Source organism: Hemibagrus wyckioides, linkage group LG28 (assembly GCF_019097595.1).
Source record: "Hemibagrus wyckioides isolate EC202008001 linkage group LG28, SWU_Hwy_1.0, whole genome shotgun sequence".
NCBI lineage: Eukaryota > Metazoa > Chordata > Actinopteri > Siluriformes > Bagridae > Hemibagrus > Hemibagrus wyckioides.
The window spans coordinates 12,948,120-12,962,023 of record NC_080737.1 but is presented as its reverse complement, the minus strand read 5'-3'; the positions used below and the strand labels follow the sequence as shown (position 1 = coordinate 12,962,023).

General features: G+C 38.5%; 1 protein-coding gene across 2 annotated transcripts in view; it reads left to right on the top strand.

Moving 5' to 3' along the window:
• The window catches only part of p2rx1 (purinergic receptor P2X, ligand-gated ion channel, 1), a 32,667-nt gene extending 19,072 nt beyond the window's left edge, over positions 1 to 13,595 (top strand). Inside the window, exons 5-14 of one of the 2 annotated variants that reach the window (XM_058383597.1) lie at positions 2,320 to 2,379; positions 3,043 to 3,124; positions 3,766 to 3,846; positions 4,950 to 5,091; positions 5,677 to 5,807; positions 6,627 to 6,717; positions 6,785 to 6,850; positions 7,201 to 7,296; positions 10,892 to 10,924; positions 11,025 to 13,595. In XM_058383597.1, the coding sequence (XP_058239580.1) occupies positions 2,320 to 2,379; positions 3,043 to 3,124; positions 3,766 to 3,846; positions 4,950 to 5,091; positions 5,677 to 5,807; positions 6,627 to 6,717; positions 6,785 to 6,850; positions 7,201 to 7,296; positions 10,892 to 10,924; positions 11,025 to 11,045 (803 nt within the window). In that variant the 3' untranslated portion in view covers positions 11,046 to 13,595. The remainder of the gene's footprint in view (positions 1 to 2,319; positions 2,380 to 3,042; positions 3,125 to 3,765; positions 3,847 to 4,949; positions 5,092 to 5,676; positions 5,808 to 6,626; positions 6,718 to 6,784; positions 6,851 to 7,200; positions 7,297 to 10,891; positions 10,925 to 11,024) is intronic. The other variant, XM_058383599.1, reaches the window with a different exon arrangement.
• The last annotated feature ends 309 nt before the right edge of the window (positions 13,596 to 13,904 follow it).

The window sequence follows — 13,904 nt, the reverse complement described above, 5'->3', positions numbered from 1 at the left end:
TTTTAAGACGCGAAGGTCAGGTGTTCTGGAATAGTTCTTGCAAGAACAGTATTGTCAAGTGCATTTGCAAAACCCATCAAGCACCATGATGAAACTGGCTCACATGAAGACCATCCCAGTAAAGCAAGACCAAAACTTACCTCTGCTGCAGAGGAGAAGTTCATTTAGAGTTACCAGCCTCAGAAATCACCAATTAACAGCACCTCAGATTAGAGGCGTTATGAAGGCTTTACAGAGCATCAGTAGCAGACATCTCAATATCAACTGTTCAAAGGACGTTATTGTGTATTTCGGCCGCCTTCAGCATTGTTTTACAATGTAGAAAGAAATAAACATCAGGAAAGACTATGGAATTAGAAGATGTGTCCAAACTTTTGACTGGTAGTATATTTCATCAGCTATATGGCTACAGCGCATCATTAGGTCATGACTCAAAAACCAAAGCCAGTGCTGAAGATATTTAGTTTCCTTGCCTCCAGTATTTTTAGTGTCTCATTTTACAGACAATTATCATCTATATACAGTATATTCATGATGGTCCAGCATCATCAAACGTTACAGTTGAAAGCCAATGCAAATACAGTGAAGTTTGGAAAACAAATGCAAATTGTATTCAGTCTGGTTGTGAGCTGAGGGTTTTCTCACCACAGTGACATGACTATCTCTGCTCGAATGTTACATTAATACAGACACAGAGGGCAGATCCAGTTCATCTTAAAGACTTGGCAAGGCTCTGCTTCAGCTTGCTTTATGTCGATGCTTGTGGTTTCGGCTGTCTGACGACATCTGATGAGATCCGTCATGTGATAACTGTCTAAGCCTCATGAATGTTTTCTAATCAAATACGTCTCATAATAAGGACGTCTCTTTTGTTCCTGATGCGATACTGATACTGCAAATGTGTTCGGCTCATTGTTTGGACACATTTGCAGGTACAATTATGCAAGCCGCAGATTGCTCATCCTCATTGTCATATTTACATAAGGACACATGGTATATTTACAAAAGGTGTCTTCAGAAGCAGAACTTTATCTTGAACCAACACCTTTCTATTCAAATAACGAACCAGTCTGACAAACTTTCTGGATATCTAACTATATTATAACAATCATTGTTTCCCCTGAAACTTATCTCTACTGAAATATCCAGGCTATATGGCCACTTAAAGGTTATTTTTTTAAAATAATAACAACAACAAAAAGTTTGTGAAAAATATCTTCATGTACCACTTTTCATTACCAGTCTACATCTTTAAAAAGTTGATCAAACTGAAGTGTGAATAGAACGAGAAACAGAAAATGTCAAATAAAAATAATAAGAAGAATATATACGAAACAGAAAAGTAAAGTAAATATTGGCAGAAGGATGCTCCTTAGTCTTAGTAACACTTTATAACAATAGTACATGAATAATCATACACTGATACATGGATTAACTTCAACTTGAACTAATAATGAGTTACTAATCACAAACTAACGACCGGCTTAAGCACGTTTGTTAGTTAATTTATGAATTAACATGTAGACTGACTCAAACACGCTCTATCTAAGACTAAAACAACAGAAATCAATCTTACGCACAACTCTGGTATCGTTTAATGATGTGTTCAGTGCTAGTCTGCTAAATAAATAAATGCTACAGTATTCATTTCATTCTTGTGAGCCACCCAGAGCATGTACTAGTACTACAGTATGATTTAAAGAGAGACGTAAGGAGGCAAAACATTTTAAAATGAAATGATTGGTGTTTATTATTAGTGCGTCGTCCTACGTTGGATAATCAGGATCATGAGAGTAACCCAGCGCCATACGGTGATGTCTGTGTATGCCACTGCATATGACGAATTATATAAAAGTTCGAAAGTGTAGACCTTTAATTCGTATTCTATTTTATAGAGCCAGTTCGATTCAGTTTAATCCTATGTGTTAATGAATATACATTAGCTAACAAACATGTAGCTAAAGTTCGTGTTTAACTTTTCATTAGTCTGTGATTAATACATGCCTCAACTCATCGTTATTAAGTATTAATTCAGTGCGTGATTATTACACGTACTGTTTTTATAAACTGTTGCCTAAGGCTTCAGCCACCATTAAAGACGTTAACATGATTCCGTAGATATTCATTTTTAATGAATCCCAGAACAATATTGATCTAAAATACGGTTGGTAAGTAAATGCAATTTCATATTAATAAGGTATGTAAGCTGCATTCATGTGTGTTTACCCTCATCCCCTCATACCTCCCTGAATAGAGCCTAGACGCAGTCAGCTAATCGCAAAAGATTGATCCGTAAAATTAAACAATCTTGCTTTACAGAGAGCTACAAGACAGACGCGACCGTTCTGCCCTTCGAAGATGAAGTAGGCAATGAGCGAGGTTTGTGGCAGTACCACACTTCACCGAAAACTGAGGGAAATGAATGAACGGAAATATAAACTCAAAACTAAATCAATAGCTTAACCTTAATCCTTAAGCCGTGGTACTAAAGTGGTCTGAAAATTTCTATAATAAACAAAAAGAAATTCAAACATCTAACTGGGGATTAGTGCTGATGCTCTATGTGTGTGAAATGTGTCCACTAGGCTTAAAATGAGAAAAATATTGGTCATTCATGTTTGCAAGTCCATCTCAGTAATGTGTTTAATATTGCTCAGGTGTGGAACTTTTTCATAATGTATTACTACAGGAAAATAAAAGCACATCATATTTCACAGAGATGCGAGGACAGGGATGAAAAGATATGCTTTGAATTATGGATCCGGGTGTCCAATCTTAACAAACACTCAACAAGGACCCCAAAAAAAAAGGAATTAGGATGATCCCTCTCTCTGAAAAATAACCACTTGTGGATATATATGAAGCCCATTCCCTTTATAATAGACTTTTCTCTTGCAATACTAACCACACATGTTCATGTTCGCATTACTAATGTTGCTTTTCCTGCTTCCTCAAGCGTAAAGCCGAACTCTGTGGTGTTACTAATCTGCCAGAATGACCAGAATCTTCTCTCTTGTTGATATGACACTCGCTTTCTCCTAGGGCGCATGACTGGGAAGTGCATAAACGGCACTTGTGAGATCCAAAGCTGGTGTCCGGTACAAGATGACCGCGTGACCCCGAAGTAGGACTTTTCCACTCCATGTTATTAGAGCCTTATTTGAAACACACTTTGGGAGAATCTGCTTGTATTCAGAGTTGAGGATGTGATGGTGAATCTGTTCAGCTAGGGACTTATCTGCAGTTCAGAGCGTTAATGGTTAAGGGTTTGAACCAAAAGTGTCTTAGTTACACTTCTGATCCTGGACTATTGCTATTTATCCTGGTAAAATACTAGACTCCTTTAAGATGTTTATGTCAATGCTTGCCATCTTCTCCTTCAAATATCATCGTGTTAACTATGACATTTTTCATTTTCTCTTGATTTTTATGTTACCTATGACATTTGACAGCAAAAATAATTGCTTTTTCGTTGTTCAATCTGCATTTTCTGTCCAATTCCTTGGACGTATTTTCCTTTTCATCGTATTTACTACCGGTCATTTAGACACTATGGAAAAGCCCAGTCTCTGCAGCTTCGACTATGGAAAAATTTGTACATAATCTGAATTGGGATCCCAGATACAAGTATTAAAACTAAAACAGCTGCATAACTCAACTCTGAATACTTTCCCTACATAAATATTGACGTAACATTTGGACTTAAATTGTCAACTCCATGAAGTTAACCATTTGTTGCTCTCTCTCTGTCGCTCTCTTTCCAAGTCCTCCGCTTTTGGCAGCAGCTGAGAATTTCACACTCTTCATCAAAAACTCCATTTCCTTCCCTGAGTTTGGTGTAGTGAGGTAAATGACATTAAGATGGATATTTATCATCAACTTGAATGCGTAATATTAACATTGATGTATCTGCAATAAGCAGACTTTATTGATAAGAGTGTCTAAAGGTTTGTGGACACCTGAACTGACCATGACACCAAACACTTGCCACAAAAATGAGTTGTATAGAATTTGCATAGCATTAGAATTTCCCTTCACTGGAACTAAGAGGCCCAAACCTGGTCCAGCTTGACAATACCCCTGTGCACAAAGCCAGCTCCATGAAGACAAAGTCATCAAGGTTGGAGTTGAAGAACTCAACCCCAGTCAACACCTTCGGGATGAGCTGATGCCTGGCTTTCTAACCTCACATCACCTGACTGGAAGGACAGAAATTCCCACAGCCATATTCTCAAAATCTACTGGAAAACCTTGTCAAAATAATGGAAGTTGTTCTAGTAGGAAAAAGCGGGTTAACTTTGGGCATGATGGATATATCCAGTTATCTGGGCTTGAGGCAGGAACACACCCTGAATGAGTTTCTTTACATGTTCATTCACAAAAATTCAGATGTAGGGATTATTTAGAGAAGCCATTTGACTTACCAGCATGTTCTTTGGTCAGTTGGAGGAGACGGGAGAACAGGAGAGCACATGAGAACATGCATAGAAACTCTGCAGAGGCAGTAACCCGAGTTTAGGATTGAGCAGAGGTCCGTGAAACCTTAATAATTACACAAAAAATAATTACTAACCATGGCTAAGTGTCAGGAGCTACTGGGCCAGTTCCAGCACCAGAGGGGATGCTGGCAGGCGTTTCACCATAGCCTGCTTTTTGTTTCTGTATTCCCCACGTGTGTTGTGCCCTCCCTACTGTTCTGCGTTCCCACCATGTCACCCTAATGATTTGTCCTATGATTACCCCTGTGATTTGTCCCGCTTTTAATTTATCCTGCTTGTGGGTCTTATAAACTGCACGCTACCACAGAGCTCCGGGTTTGATGCCCGTTTCAGGCAGTGTCTCCCAACCATTACACTAAGCAAAAGTACTAGATCAATTGTAGATCAAACCTAATTAAAAGGTGAAAGCTGTATGGTGTTTAACTCTGCATCTCTCCTGGCTTTCTGCAGAAGTAATCTAGTGGAAAGTGTGACTCCAAGTTACATGAAAACCTGCCTGTTTGACCCGGATAATCAACCACTGTGTCCCATCTTCAAGCTCGGAGACATCGTCAGCCTCTCCGGCTTCCAGTTCTCAAAGATAGCTCAATTGGTAGGTCTCATACATGCACACGGGCGTTTCCTGGTTAAAAATCTTACAGTATTTCCCAGTGATGTTTATATCAACCCATTTGAGTATTAGTTTTATGAATATTTCATCTATTAAATGTATTTCGTACAAGATGTCCAAGTTCCAAGTTCACGTTACGCCATATAATAGACAAAAGTATGATTCAGATAGTCAAGATATTCTGTGTTCTTGCTAAATGTCTTGAATATAATAATAATAATAATTACTTTATCCAAAACAAACGATAAGATTTTAAGTATGAAATGTAAAATTAACGTAAGTAGTACAGTTAATGTATTAACGTAAGAAGGGAACAGATTGAATTTTTTATTCAGATTCCCTGCATGTAATTGTTTTTCTTAATGAATGAATGAATAAATAAATAATAACCCCAAATGTATGACGTTTTAGATTATACATTATTAGATTATTATTATAGATGATTAAAATTCAATTTGGATCACAACCTCTCTAGAATTCAAAGCTGCTGAAATCTTGAATTAAGATGAAATACATTCTGAATGCAACAAAGGAAGAAAACGTAAAGCTGTTCTAATCTCTCGGCAGGGCGGATCAATAGGGGTCCTGATCGAGTGGGAGTGTAATCTGGACCTTCGTATTGAAAAATGCCTGCCCAAGTACAGATTCGAAGGCCTCTACGGAAACAATTCGGCAGCGTCAGTGGGCTACAATTTCAGGTGGGTAAAATAAGCAAGATATTATTATTTCATATTATATTTAATAATATAATAAAGCAACATATAGGACCATCTATGGTGTGTGGCTCTGTGGCACTTAAACGTTTGAATAAAATTTCACTTAGATAAACTTGTCTCAATCTGTAAGAATCCCCACATTTTAATCTGTGAGTCAGTGCACACAAAACGTTAAATCCTCGGGTTAAATATTAATAAATAATAAATTTGGAGCATATTAAAATCTAATTTAAAAATATATTTATTCCCCAAAAGCATTTGAGTCCTTGTAAAAAAAACAAATAAACAAAAAACTCCAACATCTGGCTAGCTGATGTTTGTTTTTTATTTTTACTTTACTCTACATTGTCTTCATTGATTTGATTAATTGTGTTTTTTTATTTGTTTTATTTTATTCTTATTTTATACTGATTTGATTTCACTGTGCAGCAATAAAATAAAAAAAAATAAATAAATAAATAAAATAAAATAAAATAAAATAAAATAAATACTGTCAGAATGTAATGCGCTAACAGACAAATTCCTATAAAATATGAATTATTTGTTAATAATTAACTAATTAATTCATATTATCTGTAAGTGTGATGTACAGCAAGACAGATTAACCTTAATAGTAAAAATTATTGAAAATAGTCAAAATAATTTTAAATTCTATGAATACAATATCGATACAATTTTAACGATTTGCGTTTAACAAAGTAAAAATTGTTATTGTTAATATAGAGAAGTGTTTAACGTCGGGTTGCATCACGCCATCCTGTCCTGGATTTTAATGTTCATTCAGATTTATTGATATTCCAGAACGGCTAAATATTACACAGAGGACAAAATCCAAAGGAGAACACTCATGAAGGTGTTTGGCCTGTACATCGAGATCATCGTACATGGCCAGGTAAGCTCACACACACACACACACACACACTCTAACCATCATTGTGAAACTCCTTCTTTCTTTTCAGGCAAGGAAATTTGACATCATCCCGACGCTGACAGCCATAGGGTCAGGAGTGGGAATCTTCGGTGTGGTGAGTCTCACAGACAGTTATCCTGACCGGAGACAATCTTTAATCACACCGCACACATCATCTCCACCTCCTAACGTTTATAAACCAAACGTCGGACATATTTCAAATACTTCTTGTTAAGTGCAGGCAGACTGTATCGTTTTTCTGAAGGAACGTGCATTAAGGTGATTGATAACGGCAGCCATGGTCAAAAACCTAGAAGTTTAGATGTTATAGAAGTTTAAAAAGACCTTTTATGTGATGTTACTCAGCTACCTGTGGTAAGATACTGAACAGAGATATGCTGTGAGAAATAAGACAGGAGTCTGGAGGTGTTATTGACTTTAACATGACTGCTTACGTCTTTCTAGGCCACCGTCGTGTGTGATGTGCTTCTTCTGCATTTAGTGCCAAAGAAGAATTTCTATAAAACTCTGAAATTCAAATCCATACCAGAGGAGGAAGAGGTAAGCATTTCTCCAAGCCAGTGAGGTAAAAGCGTCCTGTCGACCCTTTCAGAAGGCAGGAATTTATTTCCTCCTTTTTTAGGAAAATAGGGGATAACAATATATGGTGTAAAATATGGAGGCTGTATTGAACCTAGTGGTCTACAGGCATCCAATTCTTCACTCAAGAACTGGATTTCTTTCTACTGCCAGGAGGTTTGTGCTTGGATTTGGATAGATCTTAAAACAAACAAAAAATCACTAAATGACCATCTCCAATTTTGTTCGCATGCACAAACCTAATCCTAAAGAAGCCATGAAAGATGCATTTATGTACAAAGCCAACATTTTATGGAAAATAAAACTTTACTGTTAAAATCATTACCAGTGATCACATTTCGGCTTCATTTTTAATCAAGGGTGTCAATACTTTTAGAATTGTCCGGGATTCACGCATTAAATGAAATATAGCGTGTCATCTTAGTAAATTTCCTCCCTTTTCTTTAAGATGAATTACAGTTTCTGATTATTTCTCGAACATGCCATTTAGAGCACTTCTGGTAAAAAAAAAAAAAAAAAAAAAAAGCATTATTCTGGACTCAGAAACTAGAGAAGAATAGAGAAGGTAGGTACCATTCTACCATTGTCCACTGGATGGCACTCTGCCTACATGTAGGATAGAAAAGCAGTTCTTCAGCTATAGTCCTGCTCTGAAACACTTCAGTCAAATCATGAACTTGTTATGACGCCGATATTTGGGGGGGGGGAAGAAAAGCCGAGTCAGAATCATCAAAATCCTCTGATCAAATACCCAAATTTCTTCACGTCATCTCAGGGAGTATCTCCTCATCACTCTACCCCATTACCTCTGGCTTGTTCATTATGAAGCTAAGTCTACATACAGATTCCTGTAAAGCTGCTTCTATTATTAAAAGCACTATAGAAATAGAAAACGAACTGAATACCTGTGTGGAATGGACAGAGAAAAAGACAGGCGTCCTGCTGGAATGGAAACCTAAGCATCTCAAAATGACGTAATGTAAATGGTTGAAACCTACCTCATGGCTGTACTGGTCTTCATCCTGTACATTATATTGGAATCGTAATCAGGAAGATCCGTGTGAGCTGCGGAGTTCTGTAGCGTCATGTTTAGCAACTGAGTGAGATTTTAAGCATGCACTGCAAGATACTTTAAAGTGCATTTTATGCAAGATGTATAATGATGAGGAGTGTATCATATAATATGGGACAGATTGTGTTGGGGTGGAAATGGCGGTGGTAATTGTATAAAGTGTTTACGGCTGTTTTGTTGTGTAGTAAATTCAGCTGTTTGAAGACGCCACACTCAAAATGCATGCACATTTAGTAGCTCTGAACCTTCGTATCAGCCACTTTATGTGTCTGAGTGCTGTACTTAACATATTTAATGCTAATGGGCTTTTAAGCTGTAAACTGCATTAAAGTATCTCTAACTAAGGGCTGCTTCTGGCTAAAAGTAGTATTAGCAGTCACTTAGGGTTCACCAGGATTTCCTTCTTAATATACTGTAATAATATACAGGTACATTAGAGCACAGTGAAATACTTCTTTCCCCCCATTTCCCAGCTTTGGAAGTTGGGGGCAGAGTGCAGGGTCAGGCATGATACAGCACCCCTGGAGGGTTAAAAGTTTTGATCAACAGTGGCAGCTTGTGTGCTGAGGCTTGAACCTCCAAGCTTCTGATCAACCAAAGAGCCACTACTGCCCCAGGAAAGTGCAGCGATTCCTTGAGTTGTACAGTAGGCTACATAACAGGGAGATGGAGTGTGGCTGTAGGTATTTATGACCACTCTGGTGTCCACAAGAGCGTCAGGGACTGATGTTGAGTGAGAAGACGTGTCTAGAATTCTAGTTCATCCCAGAAGCGTTCAGTGGGGTTGAGGTTCTGGACAGGCCACTCTCCATTGCCATGCTGGAAAAGTACAGTCTGGACAACCTCATGCTTTCAGTGTTGTGGCAGTAGTTTGGGGAAAACCCAACATACTAAAGATAGCCAGGTGTCCTTATACCTTTGGCCAAACCTCAAGAAGATCATGCTGATGTAGGTCATGTGACTATGCCAACATGGTGGATGTCCAGATTCAATGCCGGCTCCGGTGTGTTCAGACTTCTTCTTTGCTATGATGACATTTCATGTGAAAGGATTGTCATCAGCTCAGGAGCATCACAATATCCAGTATTCTCCTCTCTCCTGACTCAACAGCTGAGCTTTGCTCATTTTTAACAACAACAAAAAAAAACATGCGCTTATGCGCTTCCATAAAAGGAAAGGAATCCGAGAGCCCTAATCGACCTATTAATGTTGCTAAATAACCACAGCACTTAGATGTGCATGATTTATGAATTAATGTCTAATATGTGACCCTCTACACTAAGGGTTGTTAGGAGTGTAGGCGTTATGAGTGTTTGTGTGCGCGTGTGCGTGCATGTAGACAGAAATACTTTCTTTAGCCTCTAGGACATGTAACACAGAGGCTTCCTTGGAAACCCCCAAGCAACAGTTACCGTAGCAACGGTGCACTGACAGAGCCCATCGTTCTCAAAGAGGGACAAAAGTGAGAGATCAACTTAACCTGCAGAACTTAGAGCACGTCCACTGAGGAGGGGGAGAGAGAGAGGGAGAGGGAGAGAGAGAGAGAGAGAGAGAGAGAGAGAGAGGGACAGACAGAGTGAGAGAGAGTCAGGGAAAGAGACAGACAGACATACAGGAAGACAGAGAGACACAGACAGAGAGAGAGTGAGGGGGGGGATAGAGAAACAGAGAGGGAGAGAGACAGACATACAGGGAGAGAGGGAGAGAGAGACAGAAAGAGACAGAAGGCTTAGTAAAAATGTAAGAAAGACAGAGGAACTATAAAAAAAGAAGAAATGATGAGAGAGAGAGAGAGAGAGAGAGAGAGAGAGAGAGAGAGAGAGAGAGAGGGAGAGAGAGACAGACAGACAAAGACAGATAGAGACAGATAGAGAGGGAGAGAGAGAGAGACAGACAGACAGAGTGAGAGAGAGTCAGGGAAAGAGCCAGCCAGAGAGAGAGAGAGAGAGAGAGAGAGAGAGAGAGAGAGAGAGAGGGATGGAGAGACAGAGATGGAGAGATAGACAGACATACATGGAGACAGAGAGAGAGAGAGACATGGAGAGAGAGAGACACAGAAGGCTTAGTAAAATGTAAGAAAGACAGAGGAACTGTAAAAAAAGAAGAAATGATGAGAGAGAGAGAGAGAGAGAGAGAGAGAAGGCAGAGTAAAAAAGTGAGAGACAGAGGAAGTGTAAAAAAAAACAGGAGAGATGAGAGAGAGAGAGAGAGAGAGGTAAGAGAGAGAGAGAGAGAGAGAGAGAGAGAGAGAGAGAGAGAGAGAGAGCGTGCGTAATGATCATGTTGTCCTATTTTACTTGGAAATCATAAACATGACTTTCTGGAAAAATGCAAATTCTTGTAAAACGTCTTGAAATGAAATCCCCCGATGTCTCTTCTGTTCTAAACATCACACTTTCCCAGCACTCGGTGTTCAGCACATGCTGCTTTTTTAAAGCGACTGTGTGCTCGTGAAAATAAAAACTCATTTCTGCTGCTCCACAGGAACCGGAATCGCTGAAGATGGACCAAACAAAGGTAACACGCATTATGCAAATGGCTTCACAACTACAAAAAACAAGCTCATTTCACATTTCATTACCGTCACGGTCATTTTCTGTTTCTGTTTTTTGCCCAGGAGCCAAAACAAGAAAACTGAACTGCTTAGCTGCAGTGACGATCAGAACAAAACCCAAGCTCACAACAACTCGCCCGGGAAGAACAAAACCTGATCTGCATCAGAGACCTGCTAATGAACATGAACACACACTTCATTAGAACTACATAAAACCCTCACGCCTCTAGCCCTCAGCGCTGAAGCTAACTGGAAGACTTAAATAAATACGCGGGGTCTGAAATGAACTCGAGCAAATATTTCGGTGTAAATAATAAACACGAAATTAAGTACATGTAGACTTCATTCCTCCCTGACACCCTGGAGTCAAATTTTTAGCCCTAATTTATGTCAATATTCTATTTAGACTATTTACTATTTACATGAGCAGCTTTAATAACACCGACCTCAAGGGCGGAACCATATCACACAGTGTTTATTGCAGATCTGTTTCACTGACACTAAATAAGCTAAGATGGCTTACACCTTACGGTCGACATTAAGAGGTTTCCTATAACGAAATGTTTCACCCCTCAACAATTACAATTTATTTTTCTATTCATTTACAGCTAGCTTTAAGGTTGTGGTGATATGGAGTGGTGTGTTGTAGGAAGTTCTTTCCTGTGATCATTCTTCATTAGACAGTTCTTTCTCGCTTTCTTTTCTTCCATAGGTTAAATAGAACAAAATACAGACTTAAAGTCTAAACTCTCATATCCTCATGTCTGGAAAATATACTTTTTACTGTTACTAAGTGACGAGACCGAAATGTTAAATAAAAGAATTCTTATATAAATTCACCAGAAAATTCACCAACCGTTCATGTGGAGCATCTTCACAAGGCAAGTCATGGTCTACGTTAATATATTAATATATAACGAGGATGTATTAGGACGAGTTTATTATAGGAAATGAGTCAGTACCTTCATACAGATAAGAATGATCATGTGGTACAGAAACATCAGCATGTAAAGACATCGGTGCTGATATTCAGTAAAATGTGAAATCGCTCTTATATGACAGTTTTATTATGAAGAGTAAATGACACGTCAAATAAAAAAGGGTTTATTTTTACGCCGCAGATCCCAGTGAGAGTCACACACACACACACACTGCTGGTCCATCAGCAAACCGACCGGCTAGTTCACGACGACACGTACATTTATTCCAACGAAACTGGCTTTCTGTCTTCCGTTTGATCTTCACCTCATGAGCTTTTATCATTTCATGTCAGACGCTGTATCCATGAAAAAGGTTTCATGCACTGTACTGTAGTAACTGCTGCTTAATGAGCAGAGTGATACAAACAGAAAGAATCATCCCATTGTAGTGCTACTAAATATAAGCGCTATTGGAAGGCAATCAAATCAGTGGACTAGATAAAATGGCTGCCATGTAAATTCCCCCCTCTTTGAAGACACAGAGACTTTAGAAGTTATATCAACAATCTGGGTCAAAAAGCCTTTCTAGATGTTGTAAAATTCAGCTCCATAGAATGGTTACACCTTGAGCTACAACAAGCAGCCATTGGGGCAGGAATTGCACTGCCCCCAAGCTCGCGCTCTGAAAACAGGACGTAAACTCTTGAGTGTTTGTCTCACACACTGACAAAGGTGATAAGAACCTGCTATATCTATATCCAACAATATCTATTCGACTATTCATCTATAATTTTCAGTATTTTCAGTTTTATTAGCTAGCTACATAATCAGCCGAGTTAACTTCAAGTCTTTAAAAAGCATCCCTAGATGTCTAGAGAATTAGGTTTAGTTCCCTGGGAGGAAAAATAAAGTGCATTGGAATCATCAATAAGTTCACTTTCTTCACAAATGAGGTAATATAAACTATATGATACTATTTTTGTAAGAGATTCGGTGCCTGCTTTATTCTCTCTCTCTGCACATAGTTTGTTCGAGTTCATCATCCAGCGGTTCCTAATCTAGGGTTCACAGACCGGTAACGGGAGGGTTGTGGGAAAAACGTATAGAAAATGGCACCATCTACAACTAATGAGCTGCTGATTGGGAGAAGTTACCTGGGTTTAGGAATTTGTGGTTTCTAGTCATCAAAGCTAGACTGCCGTTTAGACATGAGGCGACTTCACGTCAAGAACAAATACGGAAGCAGAGTCACGTTTTCCTCATTTCTACTCGGCAATAACAGGACCGCCTTGCATCCTCTATCCAAACCCAAGTGAAACTGTTTTATATTATATTAATATTTATCTATCTAGGGGGTCTCGGTATCTCAAAATGGCAGAAGGATTTTCTTAAAAGTTGGGTTGCATTCAGGTTAAGAACTGCTGCTCTTGTAATATTCACCAGTCAGAGGTCGTGGGATTACCTCTCAATATCGCGTGATGCTAAGCTCTTATTTGATGCCGCACCAAAATCTGTGGTAAAATCAGGTGTAATTATACGAGGCAGGACCTTAGCATCTGCTGGCGAAGACTAGATTTTGTTTTTGTATCAGCAACACGAAAAAATGTAAATGAATGTCGATGTTACTGTCGAGTTTCACTTTTCCTAACGTGCCACTGAACCTGTAATTATTCCAGCTCTCATTTGTAGCAATACAATAAATATATGGATTATTAATTTGATCTATCATTCAGGATCAATGAGCCTCTTTTTCTGCTTATTTACTAAAAATGTGGGTCTTAACAAAAAACATTTATAAAAGAAATCACAATTGGTTTTGAGCTCTTTATTGTCCTTGAATTTGTCTAAATGTACAAAATGCATGCAAAAAATAGCCTCTTTGTATATTTTTGGTACATATGTACATGGTAATAAGTTGCATTCAATAGGTTTTCTTTTTGTGCCATGCTTTTTCTTTTGTGACAATTATAATAAGTACATTCAGGTTAATGCACAGGAAATACAGACAGCCATGTAACAACCG